Source organism: Eucyclogobius newberryi, unplaced genomic scaffold (assembly GCF_026437365.1).
Source record: "Eucyclogobius newberryi isolate DKJ021-1_F unplaced genomic scaffold, fEucNew1.0.hap1 SCAF_17, whole genome shotgun sequence".
NCBI lineage: Eukaryota > Metazoa > Chordata > Actinopteri > Gobiiformes > Gobiidae > Eucyclogobius > Eucyclogobius newberryi.
Genome location: NW_027315801.1, coordinates 15,898,275 through 15,910,618, shown reverse-complemented (window position 1 = coordinate 15,910,618; position 12,344 = coordinate 15,898,275). Strand labels below are relative to the sequence as shown.

Genomic DNA, 12,344 nt, shown 5'->3' with positions numbered 1-12,344 from the left:
ACGAGAATGAGTAGATTAGTTGTAGAAAAAAGTGAAGACTAGACTAGGTTACAACAGACAGTTTCAAGTGTAGTCGAGACTGAGCAGATTAGTATTGGCTAATAAAAGTAAAATGAACCAAGATGATGTACTTACTTTATTAATTCATTCATTTTATAGTTACAATCATTGAACAATGCTCTCCTATTTTTATTGTCATAAAATCACCATTCATTGAGAAAAGTGAGGAGGCTCTTGGTGACAAGCTGATTTGCTGACATTTGTGATTTGTCTAGGGTCTTAATGAATAATCTAAAATGGTAGATTATCAAGGCACAATTTAAAATCGTTACTAATAAGAACTGAAGTTACATATATATACATAAGGCCTGCCATTAAATTAAATGCAACAGAATCACATTTCAGACAAATATACAGCGTCTACATCTTCATCAGAGAGTGGCTCCAGCTCCAGCCTCGCGTCCGTCTGTGAGAGTCAGAGCTCTCCTTCACTCTGGAACTCCTCCAGGTTTCTACTTTTTCCCAAGGAGGTTTTTTGTAGTTTTTCCTGGCCGAGAAGGAGGGTCTAAGGACAGAGGACTCTGGAACATCATCCCTCGCCACCACAGACATTGCTTAATTCATTTTTCACTGTCGCCCTCAGAGGCAACTGTTGTGATTTTGGGTGTTACAAAAATAAATTGAATTGAATTGAATTGAGAAGTTTATTTTGTTATAAAGTCTAATACAATATTTTTCAGTTCCAAATACCTATGACTAAATGTTTATCTCTGTAGATGAACTCTGAAGTTGTAATGCACATAAACTGAAGCACAGTGTTGGTGAAATTACACTTGTTTTTCTTAATACATTTCAGTTTATGAGAACAAACGTTTTGTCATTTTTTTTATCGATCCAGTAATGCTTCAAAAACAGCATAGGCTATATAAAGCTCTTTATTTCTTATATTTTGTATTGTTTTATGTTTTACGTTATGTTTGGCCAGCGACCCAGCCTGAGCGTCAAAATTCGGCCCACGGCCCAAAATGAGTTTGACACCCCTGATCTAAATCCTAAAGTACATGTCCGTGCTGCTGCTGCTGCTGCTGCTGCTGCAGGTGCTGGTGCTGGTGCAGGTGCTGGACAGAACGTGCACAGGTTTGGTCAGAGCAGGACGTCAGCCTCTGCCTTCTGCTTTATTTAACATAATCCTCACATCCATAAATAACACATCATAAAAAATTCAATACACAGTCACTTTTTTCCAACAAATTAAAGTATCATTTCTGTATTGCAGTGTTCTTAAAATAGATAAAGGAAATAAATAAGACATAAATAACATCAGCGGGTTTTAGAAAATTATTTCAAAAAAGTTAGAAAATATTTGCACATAAAAAAGATCCCAGCATTTCAATAAATAACTTATACAAAATAATTAATAGTAGTTGATATCTGAAAATATGTCCTCTTTGTTCTGTGTCAGGGCATGTGTACGTTTCAAACCTTTTGCTCTTTAAAATGAAGGACTCATAATATACTGTAATAAATATGTAAACTTATAAATAATAAATAGGATAATAATAATAATAATTCGACATTTTACACGACAGTAACAAGTGGATCTACAAACTATCGGTGAAACAGCGTCGTCTTAGAAAACTAGTCACAGTATAATCAGTTAGGAGCACTTGGCGCGCGCACACACACACACACACACATACACACAAGGCGCATGTCCACTGAGTCGCACTAGAGCGTTTGATCCTTGAAGCTTGTGTTTTTAAAAGGGGCGTTCATTTCGTTTAAAGCGCTAGCAATATTATAACAAAATGTCTTTTAATTAGTTTTTTGCCAAATGTTTGTCTGCGGAGCTTTTGTTTCTTTCAAATTTGTACGTAAAATGGAAAAACAGAGCTAAGCTAACATCAGGGGGAGATAAAGGACACTTGCCCCACAACAATTAACTAAGCTAATTTCCATGGACTCAAAAACTGCTTATTTAAGGAGAGAAAGGTCAAAGTAGTAATGGCATCAGTATTTGGTCGTTATCCCAATATTTTCCACAGTATTACTTGGTATTGTATTGAATCTAAACTCAGTACCACTTTAATCAGCTCCGCTGTGGGCTCTGTGTCAGTGAAAAATGTGGCCGGAGTTGCAGTACAAATCTATTTAGCAGAGTTATCTGTTATTAGACTGAAGCAGCTCTTTTACATTTTAGTCGTGTTTTGAGCTCTTATAGAACATTTCATTTCTCACCATTGACACTGATACAAATTTGCATTCACTGCTACAATTCCGTAACAAAGATTCAAAGATTCTGTCAGTATGAATTAATATAAGTGAAATGATTTGTTCACAATAGTCTCAGAAAATTGTGCCATTCTTAAACCCTTAAGACATGATTGCTGTCACTTTAAAGTACTTTAAGATAATAAGCTCAATATGACAAGTTTGTGGAATAATAATAAGATTCTATATTTGAATATTGATAACATAGAGTTACATAGACCCTGCCTTCCATCTTATCATAATTTAGTTCCTTTGTATCTGGTGTTCATTTTGAGAATCAATTTTAATTTCACCTTTAATCATACTAATTTAGTTGACTAAATCTTGATTAGTTAAATTTAGTCAACCAAAAAATGTATGTTTCAATTATATTTTAATTAACAGTCCTTCTCCCACATGTAAAAATACTTGTTGCTTGGACGTTTAGTTTGTTGAGTCTTGTTTGTTATTTGATTGAAAAGGCAAAAATCATGATCATTAAAATCATACTTTTTCAGATTACATTGATAAAAAAAACGCATAAAAAAATAAAGCAACTACTCCCCTTTAAAGGTGTTACATTTCTGGCAGAGTTCCGCCACCGTTTTGGATTATTTCTCACCTCTCAGTGGAAATGCGTCTACTCACATTCTAAAGGAACATGCAAACGGCAATCGAGTTCTAAAACACGTAAAAATGAGGTTTCAAAATCTAAAGAAGTGCTGCAGGGACAAAGAGGTAAGGGAAAGTAGAAAGGACCAAGTTTAGGAAAGAGGGACAGATACAGGAGGAGGAGTCAAGGCAATGAAATGAGAAAAGGGGATCGGTAGGACAGAGGAGAGAGGTCAAAGTAAAAAGTAAGGTGAGGAGTAAAAGAAACAAAGGAAAGGTGAAGGGGAAAAGGAGAGGTCAAAGAGGAACAAGGAGGGAGGTGTGAGGGGGAGAGATGGGAGTGGTCAGAGAAGCGTGAGGGAGGTGGGGTCGGGGGTCACACAGCGATGCCCTTGACAGCCTGGTTGATGGACTCCAGCAGGGCGCGGTTCTCCGGGTTCTGGTAGCAGTCTCTGTTGGAGAACATGTCTGTGAGCGTGTCCACGTAGCGGTCAAAGTTCTCCTCCGACAGCGGCTCCTGCAAAAGAACAGCGGTCAGTTTGGAGCTACTGGGGTCGATTATGTTCAGATAACACGGTCATTCTACAAAACCAGTGCCCTCTGAGTCTGCAGACTTTAATGGAAGGCAAAAGTCATAAAACCTCATCTAAATCTTATCTATAAATGTTATATATTTTAATATCAGATAATATACTTGATTATGTAATTTATGTAAAATGTAACATTTTAGATTGAGACCTAACCCTAACCCTTAGATTAATTTTTGCCATTTCCAAATGAAATTAAGCCAGTTTGCATGTTATGGATGGAGTGTGAGATTGACAGGCAGATCGTGAGATTGACAGGCGGATCGGTGCAGAGTCTGCAGTGATGCGGTCAAGCACAAGATCGTGGGTACAAGCGGTCGAAAGGGGTTGCCTCTGCAGGGTGGCCGGACGCTCCCTTAGAGATCCCTGGATGGACAATGTCTCTTGGACGGTCTAGGAACGCCTTGGGATCCCCCGGAGGAGCTGGAGGAGGTGTATGTCTTTAGGAACGTCTGGGAGTCCCTGCTAAGACTGCCTCTGCGGCTCGGCCCCGGATAAAACAGAAGAAATGGATGAATACTAAAACTAGCTTCAAAACTAGATATTTGAACCCTAACCCTAAGTATGACCTTTCCTGAACAGTGTTAGAAGGATCTTGAGCTTTAGTATTAGACCAGATGGCAACATAACGAAATAAATGTTATTTTTAGTTTTGAAAATTAGCCTATTATTAGGTGGTGAAATAAGAGTTACGAAAACAAAGGGCCGCAACGGCAATGATTGGCCCTCACCACGCCGCAGCCACGCTGCAAGAGGAGGGGGCGCTGACGCGCCCCAATTGTCCTTTTATTACGCCTACTGCTGAATCTGTGACGCTGTCACATCTTCTCCCCTTTGTTTTACCATTCAAAAAGCAATTTTATTTTGAATTCTTGGCAAAATGTGCGGTTTCGCCGCACAGAGACCATGACTCTTTGAATCAAAATGTGGATAACCCCTGAAGATGAGTCTCACCAAATTTCTTATAATTAATAGGGCTAACGCCCTAGAAGGAGTTCGTGAAAGTATAAAGTGTAAACATGTTCTGGCGATTTCCCCATTGGAATAACATGGGAGGTTTCTGTCATCGCTACGGCAAAGTCATAACAATTATGACCAGCACTCCCCTGGGCCCTGGAGGTCCTTGACTTTTTTGATGGGGATGCCAAAATTGAATTTTGTGTAAAATTTCGTAAAATTTTGCAAAACTAAACATTTAACCTCCATATAAAATCTGTAGGGGGCGCTGTCGAGCCAAATTAATTTATTTCACTTCAAGTTAGGTACGACGTTTTGAAAAACTCCTGAGTCATGCTTGGCCATTTTTGAACCAATATGGCCGACATTTGGTTGGGCGGGCGGCGTTGCCGTTGTAATATTTTTTACTTCTCTTGTCATCATCTACCTCTGCACCCAATTTCATGATTCTACGATCAGATTTTTTTGGGTCACTTCCTATCTCTCAATGCATTTTTGGTACATTTGGGGGCGCTGACTCGCCAATTTTTTTTATTTTAGAAAAGGGAAATAGCCAGAATGTAGAGAGGCACGATTTTTAGAGGTGTGCAAATTTTTGTGACTTTTCATCAATGTTCACTGGGTGAAAAATAGGGGGGTTGGTCCCGAGAAGAAAGAAAGAAGAAAGAAGAAAGAAGAAAGAAGAAAGAAGAAAGAAGAAAGAAGAAAGAAGAAAGAAGAAAGAAGAAAGAAGAATAATATTCCGATGAGAAAACAATGTTTCCCATTTTTCAAATATCATAAACTATACATTTTCGGAAAGCGCTCGTGCTTTCCTACCTCATGGTGTGGGTCCCTGGTCACTGATGGGTACTTTCGTTAATTTTGAGTGGGCTCCGCCCACTTTGTGTTTTTGGCCCTCTAAACAGTAATAATGTTCAATTTTTGCATTACATGCTTATATGCACGGAACATGCAAGAGATGGGGAACGTATTCGTGAGCTACTTAGCGTAAACAAGCGCTTTATATGGTGCTTGTAAAGCGCTTGTTTAGTGCGCACTTTTGCACGGGCTTCGTGTGTGTACTGACCAGTGAGGGCTCCCAGGGGCCTGTGTGTGTACTGACCAGTGAGGGTAGTCGGATGTTGCTCAGGCCGTGGATCAGGGCCCGGCTCAGACCCGACAGCTCCAGGAAAAGGGCCTCGTTCCTATCCTCGATCTGCTTGTTCTCCTCCTCCATGCTCTTCAGGCTCATCTCCATGGAAGAGATCTGCACACACATGAGGGCCACACATGAGGGCCACACGTGAGTTCCCGATTCAGCAGTAGTAGCAATAGATAGTCCCCAGAGCCGGCCTGTAGTATAGGCAGTTTAAGCAAATGTGGCACACAGACAGAGACAGGTGCGGCTCGCAGACAGGCGCGGCTCGCAGACAGGTGCGGAGACAAATGTTCTTAGAATTGACTGGTGCAATTTGAATCTTGAAGTAATGACAGAAGTGTACTATCATAACATTTAGATTTTTTTTTATCTAACATTAGAGATGATAAGAAATGACATGTGACATATGTTGTTCAAATGTTCCTGGAAGAGCTTCAAAACCTCCAACTGAATCCATTAATAATTCTATTGAGGAGCCTTAATGATTAGACTGACGCTGACAAAGGTCTGGGCAAAAGTACCCAATAGCAGAGTGTGTTACCGCAGGCGGGGGCAGGGGGCACTATCTCATCAGGCCAAGAGCAACAAAAGAGCTCAAGCCACTGATGGTAACTGAGTATGTAGGCTCACCATCCGGCTCACCATCCAGCTCACCATGTAGCATCAATAGTATTAGTAGAATAAGTAGTAGCATTTGCAGTTGTAGTAGCAGCAGTAGTAGAGTAACAGTAGCAGTGATACTAGTAGTAGAAGTAGTAGTAGTAGTAGTAGTAGTAGCAGCAGTGAAAGTAGTAGCAGTAGAAGTAAAAGTAGATGTAACAGTAGCAGTAACCATAAAAGTACCCGTTTTAGTAGTAGCAGTAGAAGTAGTAGGAGTAGTAGCAGTAATAGTAGCTTAGCAGTAGCCGTAGTAGAAGCAGTAGAAATAGTAGTGGAGAGGAGTAGTCTACTCTCAAGGTGTTGAGACGTGTTGCCTGTAAAGTTGGGGGCTGATAATAAAAGCTGTCCCGAGGAGCTGTCCTTCTCCTGGTATTATTTCTACACCCACGATCAACGTACACCCGCACAGAAGACGTGTTACAGTAGCAACAATAGTAGTAGTAGGAGGAGGAGTAGCAGCAGTCACAGCAGAAGTAGTAGTAGTAGCAGTAGTAGTAATAGTAGTAGTAGAAGTAGTAGCAGCAGTAGCAATTACTGTAGTAACAGTAGATGTAACAGTAGCGGTGACAGTAGCAGTTTTAGTAGTAGCAATAGTAGTAGTAATAGCAGCAGTAGCAGTATTAGTATTAGGAGTGGTAGCAGTAGCAACAGTAGAAGCAGGAGCAGTAGTAGCAGTAGTAGTAGTATTATTATTAGTAGTAGCAGTAGTAGTAGTATTATTATTAGTAGCAGTAGTAGTATTATTAGTAGTAGTAGCAGTAGCAGTAGTAGTATTAGTAGTGGTAGCAGTAGTAGTAGTATTATTATTAGTAGCAGTAGTAGTATTATTAGTAGTAGTAGCAGTAGCAGTAGCAGCAGTAGTAGTCTTACCCGGAGATCGTCACGTTATCCCGGCGGACATCCTCATTCTTCCCCTCCATCCCTTGTTGGGAAATGGGAGGTTTTGTCTATAGGAGTTTTTCTATTAAGAGTGTTTTTTAAACTTCCTATAATCTGTTATTTGTTATCTGTTATAATCTGTCCTTTTCCTCTGAATCTACCTGCGTTGTATCAATGAAATTTCCCCATGTGTGGACAATAAAGGAATATCTTATCTTATCTTATCTTATTAGTAGCAGTAGCAGTACCTGAGTGTGCAGGTTGACCATGTCCGCCTCCATCTCACAGTTGGAATCGTTGAGCTCAGTGATCTCCTTGTTCAGCTGCTTGATGTCCTCGTCGTTGTCCAGCACTGAAGGTCACAACACACACTCGGTCAAACGTATCCGATCCGGACCAGGTCAAACTGAACCAAGGTTTGTAGTAATGAGTGACTTTTATTATACTATATTTCTATTTACTATGAATAAATCGACATGGCTCCATGAAAACCAGAAACCATGCTGGTATTCTCTGGCTATAGCATTGTGAGTAAACTGAAATACCAAAGATGTGTTTAGAATGACGATCTAATATATTTTGCATGAGGGGAAAAGTCCTCAAAATGTTGCTTATAACATGAAGCTGAACCCCATGAATACTCCGTCCCAGTGTGTTCCTGGCTCTGGTAACGGGGGCCACTTGAGCCTCACTGTTCTCGTGTGTGGCTCACCATCGCTGGCTCTGAACTTGGCCGTCATGAAGTCATCTCCCTGCAACTTGGCTCTCTTCTTGTTGGCCGAGGCTCGAGGGCAGCCGGACAGACTGAGGCAGACACACAAGAGGATTTAGAGAGGGTAAATAATACACACTTAGTAACAAATCATAAAGATACACTAGCTCGGCAGAACCAAGAACTATTACAAACCATTTAAAGTGTAAATTGACCCGTTTTCCGAGATTAAGCTAAGGCACTTTTGAGGGGCAGGGTTATTGCTGTTGCCTCGGCCAAAAAGAAAAAAAGGAAGATAAACCTAAATGATCCTCAAATGCTACAGGAAAATAAAAAGATAAATATATTAGTTATGTTAATAATGAATATCATAACTATGAATAATTAATGTAATAATCTATTCTGAATGTGAACTATTGTATATACAGAAGAGTGCTGCCCAGTGGTGCAGTGGTTAAATCACAGCACATATGCCAGGTTCCAAGTGCAGCTGGCCACAGTGTTGTGAGTTCAAATCCCGACTCTGACAGTTTAATGCGTGTTCCTGCTCTCCAGGCCACTAACTCTTATATATATATCCATAAATAATATGGGACAAATACTCCCACATTTAATCCACAATGAATAGCTGGGATTTATTAACCAACGTAAAACGATAAGCTAACGTATCTTTACACATGATGAACCATATGCAAAAGCAACAAAACAAAGCTGTAATAATAAGTCTAGACGCAGAGAAAGCTTTTGATTCTGTTTGATTGCCTTATTTATTTAAAGTGCTGAGCAAATTTAGAATGGATGATTTTATAATTAAAAAAAAATATTGGGGCTCTTAACGACAGCCCAATATCAAGAATAAAAATGAACAGTCACTTGACAGACTCACTGTAGAGAGAGGGGTGAGGCAAGGCTCACTTTGTACCATACTTGGAACCATTGGCCTAATATATTAGACTGGAAACCATTTATGGTGTTTCAATTGATGGAACAGAACATACAATTATGTTCTACTATATTTGACCAAACCATAAAATGTCCATACCTAATGTGATGCTTTTCCTTCATGATATTGGTCCAATGTCTGGATACAAACTGAATGTACAAAAAAACTGAAATTCTCTTTTACTGGTGACCCCCTCTGTCCTTTAGAAAGAAAAAATCTCTTAAATCTTTAAGTATGGGTCTCCATAAAAGAACAATTAACAATATTTGAGAAAAAATATACTGTATTTGTAAGGCAAGGCCTTGAATCTGATTCAAAACTACAATTATCAAAAGAAAAAGGAGTTTGGGGTTTACCTTGTCTAAAAATGACTTTATTTAAGCTCAAAACAGAGCGTTGCTGTGCTGGTGTGACCCAGAGTATGAAGCTCAATGGAAAATATTGAGAGTTGTGTTGTGCCGGGGGTTCCTGTACAGGTCTTACTGGCAGACGACAAACGGTTGAGTCATTTAGAGGAAGTTAAGAATCCCTGGGTCAAATCTGTGCTTTACAACATGAAAGAAGCTGATCAAAACATGCAAACTAAACACAGATGTTCAAATCTTAAACTAGTTGGCTTATGACCTATTTGTAAAAAATGACCTGAGATTCAAGGTCTGCATTACAAAAGATAAACATGTTTTCACCAGATTGTAAAAGATAATTACACGAAAAGCTTTGAACTGTAGAACAAAACCTTTGGCTTGGAGAAACATGACTTTTATAGGTATTTACAAATAAGGAGTTACTATAACCAAGAAATTAAACTAAGTAATTACCATTAGAGCCTTGACTGAATGTTTTTTTTTTTTATCAAGGCTTATAAATCAGAACTTTCAAGGGGAACTTATATCCATCAAATCAAATGGGAAAGAGAAGGTAATCTTGTTTTGACAGACAAAGAGTGGGAAATTGTATGTATATCCCAGTGGGGGAACACAAAATCACATGGATTTTATTGGAATCAACCAAAACTAAACCTCTTTGTTTTCTATCACACTTGCCTCTTTGTCTTCAGTCATTTAAAGGACTATCAGCCTCTTTTGTCCCTGACCTATTCCAATAACACCTTTTATCAGGCCCGGTGGGCAGGGCCTACCCAGTATAGAATAAATATCTGAGTTCCCGTTCCTGATTCGCAGATTGAGAATGACTCTTGGATGAGAAGAGTCGAGTCCAGATGACTACAACTGAAACCTTTTCTAACAATATTACTTTTTATTTGCTTATTTAAGTCAATTCTACTGTTTACAAATCCAGTGTTAGGAAGTAACTGGATACCTATTCAGAATACTAGTACTCTTTCATTTGGAGGTATTCAGAACACACTTACTTAGCTTTTTGCTGTGAGTTTAAAACACAAGAGAAATCTGACGAATGATCAGCTGGGATGTCATTTCTGGACATATGTAAAGATAACCATTGTACAAATCTAACAGCAATTTCCACATTATTGTGAAATATTGCAATGTCCAGATTTGTTTATTCCATAGATGAGGATGTGTGGTACCTGCGGTGTGTGAGGAAGCTGCCGTTGGCATGTCCTGAGCCATCACAGCCTGGGGTGGGGCAGGTGGGGCCCTCGCTCTTGAAGGCTTTCCAGGAGAAGGGCATCCCGTTCAGCAGGCCCTCCTTCTGCCTCCGAGCAGCCAGAGGGCAGCCATACGCACTGCGGTGAGTGGCATACTTCCCACTGATGTGGCCCATGCTGTCACAGCCAGGGACAGGGCACCTGCAGGGGGAAGCACTGAGTCAGTATCACTGAGTAATGCTCAGGTTTAGAATTCAACGCAGGATTCAGTTCATTTGTATTTTATACAGGACAAATGCATAAAAACATGAATCAGGGTCATCTTTGGTGAAAGATGAAGAGATCAGGAGTCACTACAATGCAGCTATTGTGTCAGCCTTTTCTTAGTGCACATATTCTGCATTTTTTGTATTGTTATTGTCCTTTAAACATGGTAAGAGTTTAAAAAGGTAATTGTAGACCTGACCTTATGAGCTCGGAGTCCTCCTTCTCGTCTCGGGTCGGGGTGGATTTGATCCCTCCTTTCTTGGCTCGAGGGCACCCTGAGAGGCTGGAGACACACATAGTCAGCATCGCAGAAGCAGTACTTTTTACTGAATAGAATAACATCAATAACAAAGGTGTTGGTATGAAACAGTAAAGGTGTGGTGGCTCTGTCCAAAGGTCCCCCTGTTGAATACACATATCTGAATGATTCACTGCATCGACACTGGTTGATTCCTCTGCTTTGTATATGTTTCAGTATGTAGTCCTTGATTTTAACACATAATTGTTACGGATCGCGTCTGCGTTGAAATCAAGCCATGAGCCCTGGGGACTCCATCCCTTCTTCTCTTTTGAACATAGCCCTAATGCTATCTTCAGGTCTGGATGACGCACAGGCATGTGTAGTAGAACGCCTCTCTCCACAAGATTTCTTTTTGGTGTTTGTTTGTTTGTTTGTTTTTGTTGTTTTATGTTTAAAACATTAATAGTGAAAAAGCATGTTTTTTTAAATCTGCGCACTTTCTTTGAGGGGAGCACAAGGGTTGAAAAAATAATACACTATAAACATTAGTATGGTTCTTCTGCATAATTTGCATTAATAATCACAATAATTACTGTTAGTTATTGCAGTCAAAGCAATTGGGCTCATTGATGTCATCCTCCTATTGTGGTCAAAGTATAAAACTACTACTACTAAGTATAAAAGTACTACTCCATTCAATAGAGAAACTGGTCAATAAAATGTAATCACTGCAATGAGCCTGTTGTAGCCTAAGGACTGCACTACTGCACTCTGGGGGCCCCTGGTGATAAAGAGGCACAGTGACGCGCCTCCCAACTCATCCCCCCCAGGCGCCAATAGACTTATGTACGGATCCTGCACTTCATGAAGGGGCGAATCTTTAATTGGGTGGGCACTGGGCATCTGGGCATCACATCAATTTGTCTGTAGCTAGTGTCACAAGATATATCTCAGATAAGATGAAGGCTGCAGCTGCATTTTGTAATCCTTAGCCCAATTGATGATTTTTTTTTGTTGTAAATAGTGCAATGTTCTCTTAAAGGTTGAATGGACGATTTTTTTAACCCAAATCTGAGTCTCATTTCCTCGTGGCGTGGACTGCCGATTAGTCCTGCCATGTGTCAATCATAAAACACACCTACCGCTCACCTGCAGCCGCGTGTCTAAGCGCATTGATCCATCATAATATAGTTCCCTCAGTGTACGGAACAAAATTAAGACGAAAAAGACAGTTCGAGCTGACTCAGAAGAAGACGGAAATCTATGGGAGACGAGAGATGCGATGCGCTCCGTCGCGCTAATAAACAAACGCACGTGTGTGTTGTATCAGTCCGCACGGGGGAGTGCTCAGACAACTGACAACTGATAACTGACAACTATCCCTACGACAACCATCACTGAAACCAATGAGCTGATATACAACTCAGCAGAAGTGATCCTTGAGACACTCGGCTATCGGAAGAGCAACCATGAGATGAAATACCCATCATAGAAAAGGAGGTTGGAGGTGTGCCAAGGTGAAAGC

The 12,344-nt window shown here is 40.1% G+C and overlaps 1 protein-coding gene across 3 annotated transcripts in view; it reads right to left on the bottom strand.

Moving 5' to 3' along the window:
* Positions 1 to 2,811: 2,811 nt before the first annotated feature.
* Positions 2,812 to 12,344, bottom strand: part of LOC140362991 (myelin transcription factor 1-like) — a 28,648-nt gene continuing 19,115 nt past the window's right edge. For all 3 annotated transcript variants that reach the window (XM_072449292.1, XM_072449291.1, XM_072449293.1), the window contains 6 exons: positions 10,778 to 10,861; positions 10,291 to 10,512; positions 7,799 to 7,890; positions 7,335 to 7,438; positions 5,512 to 5,655; positions 2,812 to 3,379 (listed from right to left, as the gene is read on the bottom strand). In XM_072449292.1, the coding sequence (XP_072305393.1) occupies positions 3,239 to 3,379; positions 5,512 to 5,655; positions 7,335 to 7,438; positions 7,799 to 7,890; positions 10,291 to 10,512; positions 10,778 to 10,861 (787 nt within the window). In that variant the 3' untranslated portion in view covers positions 2,812 to 3,238. The remainder of the gene's footprint in view (positions 3,380 to 5,511; positions 5,656 to 7,334; positions 7,439 to 7,798; positions 7,891 to 10,290; positions 10,513 to 10,777; positions 10,862 to 12,344) is intronic.